Source organism: Pyrus communis, chromosome 10, assembly GCF_041283825.1.
Source record: "Pyrus communis isolate YQ-2024b chromosome 10, ASM4128382v1, whole genome shotgun sequence".
NCBI classification, from domain to species: Eukaryota; Viridiplantae; Streptophyta; class Magnoliopsida; order Rosales; family Rosaceae; genus Pyrus; species Pyrus communis.
The window spans coordinates 16,949,198-16,970,273 of NC_142574.1; the positions used below are offsets into that span (position 1 = coordinate 16,949,198).

At 35.6% G+C, this 21,076-nt stretch overlaps 3 protein-coding genes across 3 annotated transcripts; 1 reads left to right on the plus strand and 2 right to left on the minus strand.

The window, feature by feature from the left end:
- The first annotated feature begins 1,080 nt into the window (after positions 1-1,080).
- Positions 1,081-2,481, plus strand: LOC137727366 (uncharacterized). The gene has a single exon (XM_068466238.2). The coding sequence runs from the start codon at positions 1,187-1,189 to the stop codon at positions 2,144-2,146; it is 960 nt and encodes a 319-aa protein (XP_068322339.1). The 5' UTR covers positions 1,081-1,186; the 3' UTR covers positions 2,147-2,481.
- Positions 2,482-9,914: 7,433 nt separating this feature from the next.
- On the minus strand, positions 9,915-10,565 carry LOC137728236 (uncharacterized). Its single transcript, XM_068467084.2, has one exon. The coding sequence runs from the start codon at positions 10,527-10,529 to the stop codon at positions 10,092-10,094; it is 438 nt and encodes a 145-aa protein (XP_068323185.2). The 5' UTR covers positions 10,530-10,565; the 3' UTR covers positions 9,915-10,091.
- Positions 10,566-11,144: 579 nt separating this feature from the next.
- LOC137727976 (triosephosphate isomerase, chloroplastic) lies at positions 11,145-14,675 on the minus strand. Its single transcript, XM_068466840.2, has 9 exons — positions 14,326-14,675; positions 13,996-14,022; positions 13,618-13,687; positions 13,139-13,262; positions 12,592-12,676; positions 12,338-12,470; positions 12,078-12,251; positions 11,650-11,732; positions 11,145-11,521 (listed from the first exon to the last, which is right to left on the minus strand). Exons 1-9 carry the CDS (start codon positions 14,539-14,541, stop codon positions 11,465-11,467), a joined length of 969 nt encoding a protein of 322 aa, XP_068322941.2. The 5' UTR covers positions 14,542-14,675; the 3' UTR covers positions 11,145-11,464.
- Between the last annotated feature and the right edge of the window lie 6,401 nt (positions 14,676-21,076).

Below are 21,076 nucleotides of genomic sequence, written 5' to 3' on the forward strand. Positions count from 1 at the left end.
ATAGAAAACTCACCGGTAAACGTTTGATCGTATCCTTAACTCTTTTTTTTTTGAAATAAAAAATAAAAACACATTAGAGAACCACACATAAACCACAAAAAAAAAAAAAAATTTGAAATCCCATGTGGCAAGAATACCAAATAACTCACCAAGACCCAATCAAAAAATTCAAATCTCTACTTGGTTGTATTTGTAATGAATTGAATATTAAATTGTGGCTATCTTATGTTATTAGCGTGACTTTGTTACGAAATATGAATGTATTATATCGTTATGAAAATATTTTATTTTTACTTTTCGAGAAAAAGGAAAGCAATGAACAAATGGTGGATTTCCGTATGAAATGAGCAGGCAAACACTATGTCAACTTTGTCATGGTTGAAGCCGTCCAAATGGAACAATGGATGTCATGGATAAACCATTAGTCATAACAATGGAAGAAGATATTCGTCATCACTATCTTCTTAGGAGAGCTCTTTTACTGTGTGGGGATCGCATGGAATTGGATGACACCAAATACAATGATGTATTTGTGAGAGGTGAGGACATTCCTACGCAAATTTCTTTTTAATAATGTGAGCAAATATTCGTTAAAGATGTCTGATTAGATTAACTCATACATTAGAGATCGCAAGACATTGAATGAGACCAGATACAATAAGGTATCGTACTCTTGTAAGAGGTGTTGCAGGAATGATGCGGTAATTAAGGGCATCAGTACATAAGTTTGCGCTCTAACTTTGGAAATATTAAGGAAATTAGACGAAAAACCAACTCATATAACTGTGGAGAGCCGAACAAGTGGACCAATCAAATAAAAAAATACACAAACGAATACAAGTGGGTCAACACAAGAGAAGCATCGATTATAACTCTCCACCAATAACTCAATCAAATGGAAGACTACCAAGACCAATAAAAAAAAACAACACATTTGAAGATAAAAACATATAACAAGATTTCTGCAGAACAGAAACATAATCATTTTTTACAACAAATCAATAAATTTATATACTCTCACCCTAAAAAAAAATCTATTCTCTCTAAACGTTACAATGCTTCCTTTTATATCCCATAATCATAATATTTCTCTGCTCAGCTTAATCCATTTTCATCCTCAGAACAAGAAGAAGAGGAAGAGATAAACCTAACTCTTCTTCTTCTTCTTCTTTAATTCTTATTAACAATGGGTTCCTGCTTCCCTAAACAGCTTGAACGCCGGAAGGCAATCTCAACGGAGCGGAAAGTGCTACATGATCTCCACCAAAGCGTTGGTGAGACCTTCCCAGCATGTGCCTACAGGCCTCCAGACAGGAAAAATTGGATAGCGGGGATCAACCCAGAAAAAGTTCACGTAAACAAAATTGTATGGCCAGGAACTCACGATTCTGCAACCAACAAGATTGGAATTCCATGTATCACTAGGCCTTTTGGACAATGCCAAACAATGTCTATATACAAACAGCTTGTCACAGGCACTAGAGTCCTTGACATTCGGGTTCAGAAAGATTGCCATGTGTGCCATGGAATTCTCGTCACATACCACATTGAAGTCGTGATAAAGGACATTAAAAAATTTCTGTCAGAAACAGAGTCTGAGATCATACTTCTTGAAATCAGGACAGAATATGGGCACCAAGACCCTCCTGATTTCGATAAGTATTTGGTGGATCAGCTCGGGGAGGTTCTCATCAACCAGAACGACAATGTGTTCAACAAGACTATTTTAGAGTTGTTACCGAAGCGAATAATATGCGTGTGGAAGCCAAGGAATTCACCTCCCCCTAAGGCAGGGGGGCCTCTGTGGAATTCTATGTACTTGAGGGATGATTGGATTGATACGGATTTGCCATCAACAAAATTCGAGAACAATTTGAAGTGTTTGAGTGAACAACCTCCAATTTCATCAAGGAAATTTTTTTACAGGGTGGAGAACACAGTGACACCTCAGGCTGATAACCTTGTGGTATGTGTTAGGCCTGTGACCAGGCGGATTCACGAGTTTGCGCGGTTGTTTATAACGGAGTGCTTCTCTAGAGGTATTGCAGATAGGTTGCAAATCTTCTCTACTGATTTTATAGATGAGGATTTTGTTGATGCATGTGTTGCTGTTACCTACTCAAGAATTGATCATGGGAAAGCCTGAGTTTTCATGTTAACTTGTGGCATATATATGGTAAAACAAAGTATATAGAGATTGGGTATATCTGTGGTATGTGGTATGTTGAAGAATGTTAAAGTCCCACCTTGAAACCTGAACAAATTGGATAGAACTTATATTGAGTGGTTCTACTGCTAATTCCATCAAGATCTTTTGATAAAACCCCACAACTTTTAGAATTAGTTGCATTTAATATCAGTGTAAATATATTTTTCCACCATGAGATAGATTTTTCCAGTGTGAGTTAAACCCTTGTAATTATAATTACTAGCTACTTTTTTGTATCAATGATCCATGAAATTTGGCCTCTTATTTATTAATTTTTTCTTATATATTGTAATATAGAAAGATCTAGAGAGATTAGGATCTTAAGAATCTTTTATGTTAATAACCAAAACAACCATTAGAATCATGAGTTTATTGCAAGACTTCACCTTGAGGGAATGCCTGAGTGAAAAGTTAGTATTTCATTTGCATGTGAATATTAGGGTTTAGGGTACCTTCGTAACATATCTGACCATTTTACGTGTGATGTCTGTTAAAATACATACCTTCGATGTTTGATAAAAAAAAACTCTTCAAATAAACATAAAGTTGTTTATAATTTATTCAACTATAGATGTTATAAGAATTGCAGTAATTCGAAACTTATGCTATAGTTGCAAGGTGTCATGGCCGCAGTCCATGTTCAACACTTACGCTAGAGCACAATTATAGTATGACATATCAAAACCCGACTTTCATCATTTGCATGATTTTAGAATTCAAATATCTCAGTTTTCTTCTTTCTATGGTTATTCAATCAAACTCAATTAACCATCTCAAGTGATTTATTCCCTCTTTTAAAAGAACAAATAGATTATGACGTTGTCTCAAACTCTAATATTATTGAACTTTCAATGTGATGAGCAAATGATAAAATATCCGAGGAAACTATTATATGGAAGACAAGGGAGGGAGGGTTTGGGAGGGGGCACAACCATTTATTTATTTACTGAAACTACCCAACTATTGGGATTAATTGCTAAGCTACATACCTTCTTCTTGGTTACCAAAATTTCATCTGTTTGTTTTCCCCAATCTCCCAATCCTTGTTTTCCCAATCTCCCAATCCTCCCTCCGAGGGTTTTCTAGGGTTTTGTCCCTGGTCATCATTATACTTGCATTCCACATGATGCACATATTCTCTTGTTTGCTAATAACGTATCATGACCGTATAAATTTAACGATGGAAACCATTCAATTTTTTAATCTTCAATTCAAGATCACTCATACGACTAAAATGATTCTTCTTAGAATAATTTATTCAACTACATATGTTATAAGAAACGCAGTAATTCGAATAGACCAACTATTCCCCAAGATGTTTAGACTATGGTTGCAAGGCACCATGGCCGCAGTCCATGTTCAACACTTATGCTACAGCACAATTACAGTATGACATATCAAAACCCGACTTTCAGATCATTTGCATGGTTATTCAATCAAACTTAATTAAACATCCCTAAGTGATTTATTCTCTCTTTTAAAAGAACAAATAGATTATGTTATCTCCAACTCTAATATTATGGAACTTTCAATCTGATGAGCAAATGATGAAATATTGGAGGAAACTATCATATGGAAGATTAATAAGACAGGGTTTGAGAGCATATCTGAGGGGCACAATCATTTTTATTTACTGAAACTACCCAACTATTGGGATTAATTGCTCAGCTACAAAATTTCCATTTTCCCCAATCTCCCAATCCTCCCCTCCGAGGGTTTTGTAGGGTTTCATCATAAATATGTTACTTACTACCTACATTATCAATTAGTCTTATACATTTGAATGACTAAATGATATGTGATTCAAATGATTTTTTTGTAGGGATAATCCTCAAATGAAGGTTAAGATATTGAATGATTCCGATTATGAAATTTGTACGGTAAATTTACATTATTCACAAGGGAGAAATTTCCCCAAATGGAGAATAACTTTTATCCGGATTTTTAATTGTCTTTCTAATCTTCTAATCTTTACTTCAGTCATTTGTTTTTTGTTTTTAACTACTGCGTAGGATTCTAATTTATGGAATTTGTTTCCTTAATACCCAGATGGTTTAGTTTTTTTTGCTGCAAATGGAAATTTGAAGCTTAGAGCAAGTGGCCCTTGATCACAGTGGTGAAAAGGTGTTGAATCTTTGCATATATAATGGCGTGGGTTTGAACTCCAACAATTGCTAATCTAACATATATTTTAACAAAATCTATCATTTAAAAAAAAATACAAATTGAAGCATAAAATGGAAAAAACTGAAAATTCCTATGTGGATTATCTTCCTTTGTTTTAATAGTCATCCTACACTTGCCACAACGGCAACCAAGGAGATATACCACGAAATGAGTCGTGTATTTTATAGGTAATACTCGAGTACCCACTAATAAATAGTTACCTTATGATTTTGTCAAATAATATTTTAACAGATCTTTTATTGTTTTATACAATAATGGGCATATTATTAACTTTTCCTTGGTTTTAAAAATAAAAAAATACTTGATATTTTTTTATTGGGTTACATCAGAAAGTAGTACTTATTAGTAAGTACCACAGTATTATTCATATTTTATGGGTAATACTTAGGTTACTCACTAAAATATATATAAAGTAGAACCAATCTTGAGTATAATTTTTTTGGATTCCAATGTTCATCTATATGTGTATGGATAAAGTGAGCATCCAAAATGGTGAAGCACTCAAAATATCATAAATTGCCCCTTTAGAATTTCAAAAATTACAATTAAAATTAAAAGGAGTTAAAGTAATTTAACACATTTTAATTTTGAATGAATTTAAAATTTAAAAATTTAGAAAAAAAATAACCAAAAAAACCTCCACATTAGTGGGTGGTTTATGGTTGACTTCTAATTTAACTTTGAATAAATTTTCAATAAAAAAAAATTAAGTTTCTTTTTTCTTTTATTCATTTTTGTAAAAAAAACCCATAAAACGTTAATTTAGCATACCAAGGACCACTGTTCTAAAAATCCCCTCCTAGCACCGCCTAAGCGTTAGGCGGCTGGCCACCACCCCGATTAATGCCTAGGCGTTTGAAAATTAAGAAAGGGCGTCTAGACCTGCTGAGGTGCCCACTTAGACCACCTAAGCACCCCCAGCCCGCCCAGACCGGCCTAGGCACCCACCTAGGTTGCGACTCACTTAGATAGAAAATAGATAACTTTCATTTTACATTTTTTTTTCTTCAATAAATTGTAAGAGACTTGTTGAATACTTAAATGAGCATACATTATATGCTTGTTCCCTATGTTTTCATTATGTTCCAATACTTCATAATATTTATGTCATTCTATTTTGTAGTTTATGATGAGATTATATATATTTTAAGTATAAACAAACACTTATTTACACGAAATATAATGGATTTACTAGCCGCCAAGGTGCTAGGCCCCAGCCCACCGCCCGACTAGCATCTAGCGTCTTTTATAATCTTGCCAAGGCCAGTTAAGCATGTAACAAGAGACTAGTGATACATCCTCAATGGGGCATATAATTAATGACACAAGGTATTTTCTCCGTTCAATCCCCCAAACAAGAGTTCTCCATACCAAAAGAGAGGCAATAAAGTGGCTCATCGATTAGCATGCTTGGGACTTTCAAGTGAGCAACGAAGAGTGTGGTTTGAAGAACCCCTGATATTATTATAGATCTCTTATGGAGAATAGTTTATCTTTGTAACTAAGGTGCGGGACACTCTTTTCCCTTTGACCGGGTTGAAATTCCTGGAAAAGTTTTTATCGAGGCCCATTTTTTTACACCATATCCTCCATGTACTGTACAAATTTCAAATTCCTTTATAAATGAATATCGTACTTTGAACTCAAAAAAAAAAAAAAAAACAGCGGCTAGTGAATAATTAAAACTAGTGAAACTCATTTGGTGAGCAAGTTGCTCAGAGCAACTGTTGGTATAAAAAAACCAGATAGATCATGTGATTTGCTCCAAGTGTTTCTTTTGGTTTTATGGCCAAAGAGAGGCTTGAGAGAAAATGTGAAAATATGCGTGTTATTGTTGAAGGCTCGACAGACAGTTTTTGTGTAAGAATTTATAGATTTGTGGTGATCTTGACTTCTTAACCAAACCATTGAGCACTAAATGGGATGTTAGATGGGTTAGGTTCATTTTGTGCCTCTGGGAATGAGGACTTTGGATTTTTTGTGTGTTATACTTGCCTAAAATGTAAATAGAAAAAAAGTTCTTTAGACATTGTAAACACGAAAATTCTTTAATGAATGAAACGAGAACACGTGTACAAAGTAGATTTGTATTGATGAATTTGTAGGGTTACAATCTCTATTTACAATTTTCCTCTGATTCAATCTTCAAATTTGATGTAAATGCGTAGGTTGTTGATCCAAGGGTCGCGATGACTTGATCTCGGACAAACGATTGCTTCAAGTTTTGAGCTTGAAACAATGCGTGGATAGTCTTCACCTCTAGGTTTGTGTATGACCTGCGGCTAAGCTGATGTTGATGTGGGATTTTGTTGATTCAAGGGTTTTGGCGACTTGATCTTGAATCGAAAGTCGTTGCAAGTTTTAATATTGCAACAAAGTCTTGAAGGAATCAGCAGAAGTTCTTGTTGATTCTTCAAGGGAATGCTTCGACTTTGGTCGAAAGAAAGCTTCGGTTTTGGTTGTACATTCTTTGAAGAGAGCTTTGGCAGCGTATTAGTCTTCAAAGATTTGGCAGAGGTTCTCCTTTTGTGAGAATTTCGGCCCTTCAATGTAGAAATTGTCGACCTTTATGTTTGTCTGAGGACCTTGTATTTATAGATTTCTCAAAGCTTTCCTTTGGATGGATTTGGCTTTGATTTGTATCTTAATTTGTCCATGGGAGAATTTAGGCATGTTTTGTGTCTTAATTTCAGCTACTTTCCCTTACTTGGCCAAAATTTATAGGGCTTTCTTGCCTATTTGCGAGCAATCTTCAATTCTTGCTTGTTTTGTAAAGATACTTTAGCTTTCATTTCGGTTTTGGGAGCAATTTGGGCCCCTTGCCAATTTTAAGGAGATTTCTTCCTTTTGGCCGAATTTTGGGGAAGTTTTGAGCTTCCTTTGATTGATTTGTGCCACATAAGATTGATGACTTATCCATTTGTGATGAGTCATATGCAACGTGGAGCTTTGTGATGCATCATTTGCATGCAACGAAATTTACATGTCTACGATATAGTCCTTTGCAACTCTTATTTCCTAGATAAAAACCCAACTAATTCTAAACATCAAAATAAAATCCAAATTTGAAAAAGACTGCCAAATAGAAAAGTAATTAACCTATTATTACAAAACATTTATAACTTGTGCCACAATATTCAAATCAAATCAATAAATATTATTACTTACCTTAATTATAATGAACAATTAATTATTGCACATCCTATTACCCCTAACTATATAAATACACACACACACACACATAAATACATTCAAAAGTATATCATACTACTAAAATTCAATATACATATAATTAACCTATATGTATATAGTACTACTATACGTTCAAATATATATATATATGTGCAGTACTAACATATATGTTAAAAAATTATTATATGTAATTAGTTACCTATTTGTAAATTTATGATCAGCAATTAACAGTATTTTGTAGGTAAATTATTATTAAATAAAATAATATTGCGTTATTATGTAGATAAATTATTTTGTATATGTTGGAGTTTGTTTATTATGTAGGTAAATTATTTTTCATGTATTTTGCATAGATAGGGTAAATTATTTTGCGCAATCTAACGTTTTAAAATTTTAATAGTAGGTGCACTATTTGAATCAAATAACATTTTTTTAGGTAAATTATTTTGTATGAAATTTTACATATATTAGTCTTTTTATTTATTTATATATATATATATGTGTGAAATAATTTACCTACATTAATATGTAAAATATAACTTTAGTGACTTAATTAAGCATGTCAATATATTAGACATGTTATATTGTTATTATATATTAGGCAATGAATTTATAACAAATGTTTTTTTAGTAAAATTATTAATTCTCCCTTATAATTTGCATGGCATTAATTGTGTACATCAAATATTCAAATAGGAGTATTTTAGGCATTCAGAAAATTTTAAATGTGTTAAGTCAAACATAATTAATGAATTTGCTGATGTGGAATCTAGTAAATGAGTTTTATTCGAGTAAAAAACTTATGTCGGGTCTTATGTGGAGAAAATTAAGTTTTATGGGCTAAAGTTATATTTTCAGTAGAAAAAATGACTTTAATCACTTTATAATTGAAACAGAACTACCATTATTGAAAAGAAATGTGTGGGCTAGGACCCAACCAACATAAGTAAAACTGAAAATGAAATACGCTTAATGTGAGAGAAAGCGACAAATTAGCAAGATTCAAGCCATGAAAGGCAAGATAATGCTGAAAGAAAAAAACCAACTATATATAATATTGGGCAAAGCCAAGTAAGAGACATTGGGCCTCAAAAAGCTGAGTGTAAGGTTGGAACTAGGATTCGAAGTTCCCCGGTGGGGAGGGAGCAAATAATTTAAGGAAAACTAATGAAAATAACTTGAAAACTTTGAGTTTTAATGATAAGGACAAAATAAAGGGTAAAGTGAATAGTACCAGGTTTGACCTTTTAGTGTAAAAATGTGATTTTTCGTTAAAGTGAACAGTACCGTGAGCTTTTCGTTAAAACTCCCTTTAATTAACCTCTAAAATATTCAACAAAATGAAAATATGAAAAAACTTATTATATTTGTTGTAAATAGTGTTACTTTAGGAATGTGATTAGGGCTGATTTCAGTTCAGGGATCGAACCAAAAGCCCAAGCCCGAATACCGAATTCGAAAGAATCGGCTGCCAAATTCTTACGAGTAACTAAATTCTTTTCTAGGGCTAGGATGATGCCCAAGCATGATTACTTACGGTTTTCAATGACTATTTGATGGATATTTAGTTTTTATTGGATGAATTCTTATTCATTATAAGAATTGAATGCTTTATGTTTAAGTTCTCTGACTGGTCACGTTAGGGTTTTGCATATAGTAATTTGAAGATGAATTTGAGGCGTAACTGTAGTATGATTTGATTAGATTCTTGTGAATAGGGTTTGTGAATCACATAGATGCTATAACAAGATTTATGATTTGCATGATTTTCTCATTCTCTTGTACGTAATGAGTTCTACATGTTAAATTTATGCCCTAACTGGACAGATTGCATGTTCGAATATATGACATTTGCCCTAACCAAAGAGAATTATATAGTTAATGATAACTATGGCCTATAGAGCATTAATCGGATTTAGATACAGAAAATTGTCATTTAAGAGATTTAATATTCCGTTGAAAGCATTGAAACCTAAACTAGATTGTTTGTGGTTGATTGTGAATTCCTAGACTTTCATTCCTTGCCTTATAACCTAACGTTTTCTTCTTTTTCTTCTCTATTTTTGCTTATTTGTTTTTTTGTTTTTTAAATTTGCTTATAAAACCATCTCGACAAACTCTTCACAACTTGAATTGAATTGTTAAAGATCGAAAATAGTTTATTTTTTGCGTTTTATATTTTTGAAATTTTGTGTTTTTAAATAATTAGATCTGGTTTAATTTATCAATTGGAGATTGAATTAGAATCTTCATTAAAATGATACTTGAAGTTGCAAAACACTATACTACGACTATCTTGTGCGCTTGCGTTTACACCAGAATCGCATGAGACACAATTATTGATACTTTTGCCATACTGTTGTGCATTTATGTTAAAAGGAAAAAAACATAAAAGAAAAAAGAATGATGCTTCACACCCAAGACGGATGGTAAAAGCTAAAATGCACGGGCATTTGTTTATCCAATTCCAACCCATTACATCTTAAGTTAACAAACGATATAATCAATCCGACCTCCCACCAAACCACTTGGAATGAAACGACGATTGGTAAGATACCAACACCAGAAGCAACACCAACAAGACAGCAACACCCCACGGCGAGTTTGAACCGCCGCAACCGCTGCCGCCAACTCGGTGAACCGACTCGTGCTCCCGACGCCGGACCCCAAAGTTGAACCATCCGCTAGAAGAAATCGAAGAATACGAAGCTACCAAAAATACCAAAAAAATAGGCAACGATATTAGGAAGATCTGGAAGTTGATGGCTGTGTGTTGCATTTGGGACTTGTAGTCAGTGTACTGAGAGAGCCATAACAAAGCAATGACAATGGCAAAGATGGTGAGCAAATGTGGGGGAGGTGCAGAGATTGAGGTTAGGGTTTGGCCGGTCCAACCTTGCTTCCACTGTGGGCCCCTCCTCTTAGGGTAGAACCACTCCATATTTGTCCTCTCAGGTGCCCTTGCACGCTAGGGTTCGTGTATATATACGAAGTAAATGGGGGAGTGTGGGTTGTTTAGCTTGAGTTATACACTATGTTGTGGCTTTGGCATATATGCTTTGAGTGTATGCTTTGTTTCTGACAAACTTTTACTTTGAACAAATGCTCTCTCTAGATGATTTGATTCCAAATTGGTTTCTTAATCAAGGATGAATCCGTTCAAGTAATTGTCACTAATCATGTGATAGATTTGATACCTAATTGGTTTAGACGTCCTCTGTTTTGTTTGACAAACGACAGGACGATATTTTATCATTGTGGAGGATCGAACTTAGGTGTAAAATCACGCTGCTTTAGTCAACTTAACTAAGCTTATGTTTGTAGATGTCATTAGTTGAGAAATTTTTGGTGTCCCACATCACCGCATAATTTTCAGTGCGACTCGCGTCGCCTTACGATGTTCACCAATCTAGTCTTCATTTATAACACAAATATCTATTTTTCATTACCAGACCCTACGTCCACAAAATATCAATCATTTTTTAGCTTGAAATTTGTCGAAGAAATTATTTGTTTTACAATATTCATTCACCATATTACCTACGTGAGATGAGAATTGAGATTAGGGCAGGAAAGAGAGGACCCCAAAATGTGGATTTAATTACGAGAGGACCATTTTGTTCAAAACGTTCATGCCTCAGAAAATAAAATGACTAGTATTTGCTCTCTAATGTCCACCAGAAATAAGTGGCCCATGGAAAATGGATAGAAGATATTTTTCCATCTTTATAAAGGGGGAAAAACTTCCAAAACGACCCGAAAAAAATGAGAAAAAGAAAAATGAAACTTCCTTATGATAAACTAGCTCATACATTTGTTACAACATGCTTCAATCTCAAGGCATTGGCCCTTTATTTGATCTTGGAACCACCATAATCAAGCAGCAACTTTCTTGGCTGTCACAGAGTTGACGATAGTAGCGAATTCAGGACCCTAGATGAAGAAAACTCAACTTGTTAGTACCAACTACAATGGAAAACAAACAGAAATGGTGCTAAACAACCTAATGCTTTAATGGTTTTATGTTCGAAATATCAAGGCAAATAATTGCGGTAGTATACCTTTAAGGATGCACCGCCAACAAGAAAACCATCAATATCTTCCTTCTTCGCGAGCTCAGCAGAATTGCCTCCATTTACAGACCCTGTTATCATATCCAGATTTAGTTTAATTTACTACCAACACTGAGATATTCATTCAGAGCCAAGACTAGAATATCCCAACCAGCTGACTGTCGAGCAGAATTATTATGTCCACATGTTTTGATATTTACCACAAGGACCCGTTCGAATGTTTCCTAAATTTCTTACATCTTACAGTTAAATCCATAGATGGTGCCCTTATAGCCAAGCCAAGGACCACAAATATTGAGAGTCTATAGACACATATTTACATAAACTGGCCCCTCTTGAACTACATTCGGAAATCTGCAGAGGTAACATTTTTAATAAACGGACAATCAATCAGAAAGTTGCAGGAAAATAGTTACCTCCATAAATAATTCTTGTTTTAGATGCAACTTCTGCTGACACGTTCTGTTTCAGCCAATCACGAACAGCTACATGTACTTCCTGAGCTTGTTCTGGACTGGCCACCTTACCAGTCCCAATGGCCCATACAGGCTCATAAGCAACAACTATTTTATCCCAGCTCGGTACTGCGTCTGTGCACAGCAGACATATTAGTGTTATACAAAGGATAAGCTATTCATCTTGACTGCAGAATCATTAAAAAGAAGAGTGAAGTTACCAGCAAAAGCCTTCAGTTGCTGAAAGCAGACATCAAAAGTTTTACCCGCTTCCCTTTCTTCTAGCTTCTCACCGATGCAAGCAATTACTCCAAGGCCCTCACTCAAGGCATAGGCAGCTTTCTTTCCTATAAACTGTAGTTAAAAAACTTCAGTAACATTTTGAGTACTTACAGTAGATCAGAAAGTTCATTAATTTTTTTTATCCAGGACACCTCCATAAAAGTTTAAACAATAGGTTTGGGCAAGCATTCACCTGATCGTCTTCACCAATCACATGTCTCCGTTCTGAGTGCCCAAGAATAACCCATGTGGCTCCAATATCCTTCAGTTGTTCCACACTGCAAAACCGAAAAGGGTACTTATAGTAATTATGTAAATTCATTAAAGTGAAAGCATGGACAAAAGTGTGCAAATGCATTCATAAGAGAACTCAGAACTTATATATACTACTGCTAGAAGACTTGGATGTTTAAGTCACAATCTTGAAAGGACCACTGACTTCCCTTAAAGTACAAGGACTTGATAACTTTTTTTTATTGAATCCAAATTCAAACAGGACTGGTATAATGTTTAATTGCATTCTATCGAGAAACAGTCTTCCCGACATAATAGTAGAAGAGCTTCGGAAGGGGGCGGAAATGAAACAGAAACGATGAAACCACTACCCACCAAGTTTAAAATGTCATAATGAGAATGGTCCCCAATCACACAACCAAATATTAATTTCCAATTGCAAATGAACTTATATGTATATGTGAAGAACAAACTACTACGGAATTTAACAAGGAACAGAAACTAACCTGATTTCTCCCGTGAAAGCCCCACCCTTTCCAACCCAAGAATTTTGACCAGATAATTCAATACGATCTGTTAACGAGCTCTTCACCTGATCTAAGTAAAGAAATGGTGGTGCTACAACAACATCTGTACATATTATAAGAAAACTAAAAGTTACAAACATTACAAACTTATAATCTGAAATGAGATTGGTACAAACTGACTTTTACATGCAAGGTAACATGTTGGAATTGCCACCCTACATCTATGAACAACACCTTTTTGCTCGCTATATATAGTTCCAAGTACCTAAGCTACAAATCTATCGCTGCCTTATCTTCTAAAGTAACTTACTTTTCACTTCCATTCATGCAGAGTTATCTTCCCACCCGGACTTTGGTCATTCATCATGTATATGTAGCGACAGGAGTAAAGCAATATTTTAAATCTACTGCAAACTGAAATATGTATGTAAGGAAGATCAAACAGAACATTATCTCACCAACATCCACTTCCAATTTTGCGCTGTTCAAGTCAGCGACTAGCTTTCTTATGGAGTCTTTTGTGCCATTCTAAAATGAAACAGCAAAAAAGATGAAAATGTCAAAAGACGAACTGAACCATACTAAAAGGGTTTGAAATTTGAATTCCCATGCAATCTTCAACATCCAACAAAAGAGGCTAAGAAAATAGATTAAACAAATTTTACAAAACTAGTTAGTTATGGATCATTGAAATTAACAACTAAACTTAAAATACTGGGGCAGCATTATCGATTGACAGATGGTAGCTTTTCACAGATGCTATCGAGGAATCATGCACAGAACAAAAACAAAGGTAATGCAAAGCAAATAGAAAATGCAGGAACAGGAGTACTTACACACTTCCAGTTTCCACCAACAAAAAACTGCAAGGAAAATCAAAGATACAAACATTTAGAAAACAATCCAAAAACGATAATCTATAGCATTTCAGAATCCACAAATATGAATAAATTATGAGTACATCCTGTGAAAATTCCAGATATTTATAGTTAAGGACAGCTGTATTCTTAGAATAAGGACTAAAATGTACAACATTTCTACAAAAAATCAGCAAAAAATAAGAAACTTCTATCGATTAAGATCGAAGATCCTTCCTTTCAATTCCACATTTTCTCGGAAACCAAACAAAACACAAGGAAACTCGGATAATGAAATCAATTATATACCTTTCCGGTGCCGGCCATGGCGACGACGCCTCTGGAGGCCTTGCGAGAGGAGGAGGAGAGGCGGAGGTGGGAGTGAAGGTGCTGGAAGAGGGATTGGGTGGCGGAGAGAGAGTGAGAGAATTCGAGCTTGCAGCACGACGGACGGAGGCCGGAGTAAGAGGAGAGCGATTTAGGGCTGGAGAGTTGGGAGGCGAGAGATGTGGAGGCCACCGCCATGGAAGCTGACTCAGTGAGTTGGGTGCTTCCGAGCTTAGGTTGTTTTGCTTGTTTTTTTTTTTTTGTTTTTTTTTTGGGTAAATGGGTGTTTTGCTTGTTTGGTGCGAGTGAGGTAGTGAGTCAGTGAGCGAGAGAAAGCCTCGCCACCAGTGGTGGTTAGGTTTTATGGTGACCAGAAAGGGTTGCCAGGATACGAGCGTTCACGCGGTTGATAGAACGTCAATGCACGCGACCTCAATTTTTTTTTTTTTTTTTTTGGATAACCTCGCTTTACTATCTTAAACTATCTCCAATCGAAGGTAGGTCAGATGACTCGTTTTAACCCTTTAGCCCTTCAAAAAATTAATATTTTAATAAATAGTGCGGGATCATATTTCTTACCGTCTCCAACCGAGGATCAAGCCAAACATAGCCATGTCACAAAAAACCATCTCTAACCGAGGACCAAACATAATTTATTATTTTAATCGAATTACTATGGTTACTTAAATTAAATTACCTCAATAATTTTATGTTATGGATTGTCAATAATTTTCATATTGTTAAATGTTTTTAAAAATATTGTTTAAGTTTCATGTTGTTAAATTTTTGGGTTAATCTCAATTTACTGCTATGAAGTTTCATGGTTTTCAACATTTGGTACATGAAAATTTTTTTAATCGTAAAGTCATACCTCAATTCTTAATTTTGGAACAGTTTCATACATCCTTAAGTTTTCCGTTAGAACTTCTGCTAACTGATGGCATGGCGTCCACATGGACAATAACTAGGACGCCACGTGTCAATATAGGCCTACTTCGATATTAAAGAATTCAAAAAATACAAAAACAAGAAAAAAACAAAAAAAACCCACCCGTCCCCTTCCCTATCTTCTCTTTTCTGCACCTACAACACCCTATTCGACTCCCCCTTTTCTCTCCCTATTTTATCCCTCATTCTCCACAACCACCACCTCCTCCACCATTCCTTTCCTAACCCCCACCCTCATCTTCATCCTCCTTATCTTGTACCCTAACCCAAACCCATACTGAAACGCCCACATCCTTCCTTCCCTCCTCTCCATTCCTCCTTATCCTACTTTCTCAAAGAACAAATATATCATTGAGAGCACAGTCTTTCTCGATTCGAATTGAAACCCCCCAAAACCACTCTCTCTTAAACCCTAACAAGAAACTCATTATCCCCTCGTGCACACCACCGAGCTACCCTGCCAGCATCTTTAGAACTTGATATGATAAAAAAAAAACCCCTCTAATCTTCTCGCACTCTCCTGCGTCTTTCTACATCTCTCTACTCGGGTTTCAAGTAACGATTTGATTTTACATTTTGATTTTCTCCCTCGTAATTTTTTGCTTTGATGGGTGGTTTAAATTTTCAATTTCTTCCATGGAAGACGAAGGCATTTTAGTATCAGTACAACTGGTTGAAGGGGTGCAGGTTGTAGAGAGGGAAAAAGGAAGGGAGGGGGTTGAGGGGAGGTAGAGGACGAGCGGGTTTTTTTTTTTTTTTTTTTTAATTTTTTTAATATTGAAGTGGGCCCATATTGACACGTGGCACTCAATTATTGTCCACATGGGCGCCACATCATCAGTTAACAGAAGTTCTAACGGAAAACTAAATGGATGTATGAAATTGTCCCAAAATTAAAACTTGAGGTATAAGTCTGAGATGAAAAAAACTTCATGTACCAAATGTTGAAAACCACGAAACTTCAGGGTAGTAAATTGAGATTAACCCAAATTTTTTTTTATGTTGTTTAATGTTACTTAATGTTATTTAATGTTGTTTCATGTTACTTAATGTTAAAAAAATAATAAAAAAAATTGTAAAGAAAAAAAATCAAATATGACATCAGCATGTGGCCCCACCTCAGGTTGGCTGGCTAACTCATTTGGGCTGCCCAGTTGGCCCTTTGGCTCTTTTTGTCTAGTGGGACCCACGAGCCCTTTACCCTGACCCTCGGTTAGAGACAATTTTCGGGCTATTTTCGGCCCTTTGACCCTTTGGACCCTTCGATTGGAGATGGTCTTATCTTCAAGTTTATCAAAAGGGCAATTTGTGATATTATGTGGCTTGTGCAAAATTTATAAAGGGCCATTCTTATAAAACATCTTAATGTTGTAAAATTGTGAGGATGAATGAATGCCCATAGTAAAGGAAACTTGGGAATAGTAGGGAATAGTTTGTTATGTGGTGCTTTTTCAAAAGTGTAATGTCACGAGTGTTGTTTGATTTGTCATAGGTGTGGCTTTTCATTTTTTGTAAACCTTCACGGATGTGGCTCTATAAATAGAGCACTCCGTGTGTAATCAATACATAGCAACTGAAAGAGAAAAAAAACTGAAAACAATAATCTCAGTATCTTTCCCTTCTTCTTTTTATCTGCAATCATTTTGTGTTATAGCTACGAAACAAAATAGTGTGATATTTTGCACCCACTTCGCTCCTGTTCTTAGCAAAGGTTATCTCTTTAACTTTTGCCTATTTATAACACGTTTTCAGCACGACTCCCTAACCTTAACTAGTTCTTATCTCCCTTCGCCGAAAAATGCTTCCTCCAAGGATTTTCCTGTTCTTCTTCTTCCTCTGCCTCACCTGCCTAATGTACCCTTGCGAGGAACTGCTACCACCATGCCTGCTTCTAGTTCTCAATATAACAATTACTTATATCTTTGATTTCTTGTTTGGTATAGCTCCTGATTACTAACCTATTGTTTATTTATGTTAATTTTACAGCAGTATCATCGCCCATCTTGAATTGCAGATTTAATTTTACTACAATTTTAGGTGGTGCGATATAATCACACACCCTACTTTGCATATTAAAACTTCCTGCTACTTAAGTGGTGTGGTACAATCACCAATCTTATGCTATATTGTTTCAATGAGAGTGATACGGTATAATCGCCCTCCTCATTAATCATGTAAGTCTCGAGCCTGAAGTTTAGAGTGTTTATCATTTTGGCCTGAAGATCAAAATGAAAAATTTGTAAAACCCAGATGTTCTAACACTACATTCCTCCAGAATACATATTATTACAAGTTCTTACACGTTTCATTTTTCTTTTAGAAAAAGAAAAGAAAATGGCAAACACTTGATTTTGTTGCCTTGGATGTTACTGGGAAGAACTACCTTACCTGGGTAATGGATGCCAAGATCCATTTAGAGTTATGAAATTTTGGAGAAACCATCAAGGAGGAGAACAGTATATCATCTTAAGATCAGGCAAATGCCCTGATCTTTATTTGTCGCCACCTTGATGAAAGACTGAAAAGTGAGTACCTAATTGTTGAAGATTCATTAGCCCTCTGGAAAGCATTGAGAAATAGCTACAATCACCAGAAAACGGTGATTTTTCCAAGGGCTCGTTATTAGTGGACACACTTAAGGATCCAGGATTTCAAGTTGGTGGTTGAGTACAATTTTGCAATGTTCATAATTAACTCTGTGGCGAAACCATCACTGAGGAAGATATACTGGAAAAGACTTTCCGCACCTTTCATGCCTCTAACGTGCTCTTGCAACAACAATGTAGAGAGTGAGGCTTTACTGAGTACAACATCTGATGCGAGAATTATACGCACACAAATTAAACCCTCTTTTTATCAATTGTAGTAAGTATGTAAGTAGGGATCGTTCTGGACCGGGGATTAGGAGGGATTGTTAATCACTTGGATTTGACTCAAAAACGTAAAAACAAGTTTAAAACACTATACTAGACTCAAAGAATGCAAAACTCAAAATAAGATAGATTGTAATGACTAAGACTTAACAAAATAGGGGGGAGATTGTGTTTGGACGAGATTAAATTAAATGGACAGATTATAATTAAGGGCAAAATGTAAATATGAATGTGATGAAAATATGGATGATGGAATAGCTAAAGGGTTCTTCTCCACACATGTTACACTTGCATATAAGATGATTTTCAGTTGGTCTTTCGATAAATTATGAAACTCAACACCCCGGGTTAATTAGGTCCGCTTAAATTAACCGTCAAGTTCTCCTTTAAGTTAATGAATTGAATGGGTTTGCGCAACACAATTCACAACATTCTCCAAATCTATTAGGTGAAACTCACTTATATTCTAGCGTCATATTCATGCATGAAAATTAAGTGTGCACTCTCAATAAACATACATAAATAAGTTATCAATCAAACGGTTAAACAAATTGAATCCACAACTTATGAAATTCCAACCAAAGGTAATCAATTCATATTGCAAGCATAAACATGGTTTCGAATCACCCCCTAGCTAAAGGGGGTTTAGTTCCTCATACGTACAAGACAAAGAGATTTGAAATTAAACATTGAAATCAAAGAAACACCTAAACATTCCAACAACTCAAACTTGAATTGTATGAACGTTTAGGCCCTCTTCTATTCCTCTTTGTTGTGGCACAAGGTCTAAGGAAATGTTTAGGGCTTTAGGTGTATGTGGATTGGAGTGGGGAGTGGTTGGAGTGGCTGCAATGGAGGAGAAAAATGTGCAGAAAATGGAAGGGGATGCACGGCAAAGAATGGGGGATTTTGTGATGGTGTGTTGTGTGATTGTTTTGTGGTGAATGGGAATCGTTTGTATGAATGCATTGCATGGTTTTATAAGGGAGATAATGGATGGGAGAGCATGTGAATGGCAGCTAGGAATGATTAAAGAAGGGAATGCATGTGGAATGACAACTAGGTTGGTTGGTGGAAAGCTGAAAATGCAAATGGGAATGCTGGAAATGCAAGGGATGCACGGCAAGGTGTGTTTGTGATGCATGTGGCTGAATTGTTTGTTGGGAAAGCTTGTGAGTAAATGATTAAAGATGCATGTGGATGAATTATAGAATGGGAAAGCATGTGATTGACAACTAGGGTGAATGGTGGCTGCAATGATGAAGTGGGATGGCTGAAATTAGATGGAAAGCCACGGCAATGGGATGTGTTTTATGGAATTGCAAGGTAGGGTGAATGATGATGAATGCATGTGGATTAAAGAAGAATATGGAAGTGAATAAATTAGAATAGGGCTGCAAGGTTAAAGGGCTAGGGTTTAAGTACATAGAATGGGCCTAAAATAGGGTGGTTTGCATGGCAAGGGAAGGGAAATATGGTTAAGCCCATGGCAAGGTTGTGTAATTGGGTTAGGGCCATTGTTTTGTGTCCTCAAGTGCATACAAGGCCTTCAATTTCATCCAACACTTTGGCTCTAAGCATAAGCTATCCATCCTTAGCCCAATAGTGCTCCAAAAGGCCCAAAATGCACTTCTTTGCTCCTTTAGCCCTTAGAACCTGAAAACATACGAAAATAGCTTAAAAGACTTAAAGAACTAAGAAATAACAACGTAAATGCACAAGAACAAGCCAACTAAGTTGCCTAAATATGCTCCTATCAAATTCCCCCACACTTAACTTTTGCTAGTCCTTGAGCAAAACAGAAAAACAAAACAAAACCTAAACCTTCCAACAATGGTTTCAGGGGTTCTTAATGCACATGACATGTTCAAGAACTTTACTCACATAGATTTTAATCATCCTTACACTTAAGTACATACTTAATCATAGTCACCACATATTAGTTCACAATTAAGCATTTAAAACCATGTTTTGAATGTAGTAACATGCCTTAGAGAATTTGCTCAATTCCTTACAAGATATGCACTAAACTTTCACTCCGATTTTCTGACTACACACCTTAATCTAGTTATATGTGAGAAGATTGATGTAAACATAAAAACGAACACTCACATATATGTATCACAAAGAAAGCAATTTCTGGAGTTAATAAGCATGTTTAGGTATGATCTCATGAATGGGATGCTCCTACTTAGATGCGAGAACCAGTGACACCATATGCTCATACCAAATTCAAACTCCACAATTGAAATACACAACACTCAAGATAGAAGTCAAGGGTTGTAACGGGGCTTGGGGTGTTTGGATAACAAAGAAAGATAGGGATAAACAAAAGTTCTTTGAGCAATAGTGAGCAAAGTAATGAATTAGGCACTTAGAATTTCCTTTAGAGCGCAGAAAACAACTTTTAGACAAATAGGGGAGATTCAAACAACTCTTATTTTTCTTTTCTTTTTCATGACTTTTTTTTTTCTTTTTTTTTCTTTTCTAGCCGTGCCTATGGCACAACAACTCTCATCAATAATCCTTCCCCCACACTTATTTTCTGCAACATATTAATCAAAAGGAATTCATTTTCCGTCATGCTTACTATGCTTCAAGAACAAGGCTGTGGACTGTCCTACACTAGGCTAGGTGAGGATAATGTGGGTAAACAAAGAATAAAGGCTAAACAAGGCTCAACGGGGTTAAAACTTACAACATATACGAAATATGGGAAGTAAGGCTATTTGGCTATGGTGGCAACTACACAACTTCATCTTGATATATGTTATGCAATTCAATGTCATGCTTTGAATGAAACGGATATAAGTTCTAGCATTTAGTTCTATCATGATACAATTGCATTCTAAGTAACCAAGCAAGGAATAATGAGATCATGCAACAACTTTAGAAACCAAAGAATCACAGAT

Coding starts and splice junctions, on each gene's coding strand:
- LOC137727366 (XM_068466238.2), top strand. CDS start 1,187: ATGGGTTCCTGCTTCCCTAAACAGCTTGAACGCCGGAAGGCAATCTCA.
- LOC137728236 (XM_068467084.2), bottom strand. CDS start 10,529: ATGGAGTGGTTCTACCCTAAGAGGAGGGGCCCACAGTGGAAGCAAGGT.
- LOC137727976 (XM_068466840.2), bottom strand. CDS start 14,541: ATGGCGGTGGCCTCCACATCTCTCGCCTCCCAACTCTCCAGCCCTAAA. Junction 11,733..12,077: donor AACAAGAATTATTTATGGAG/GTAACTATTTTC, acceptor ATATGATAACAG/GGTCTGTAAATGGAGGCAAT. Junction 11,522..11,649: donor TTGGCGGTGCATCCTTAAAG/GTATACTACCGC, acceptor TTCTTCATCTAG/GGTCCTGAATTCGCTACTAT.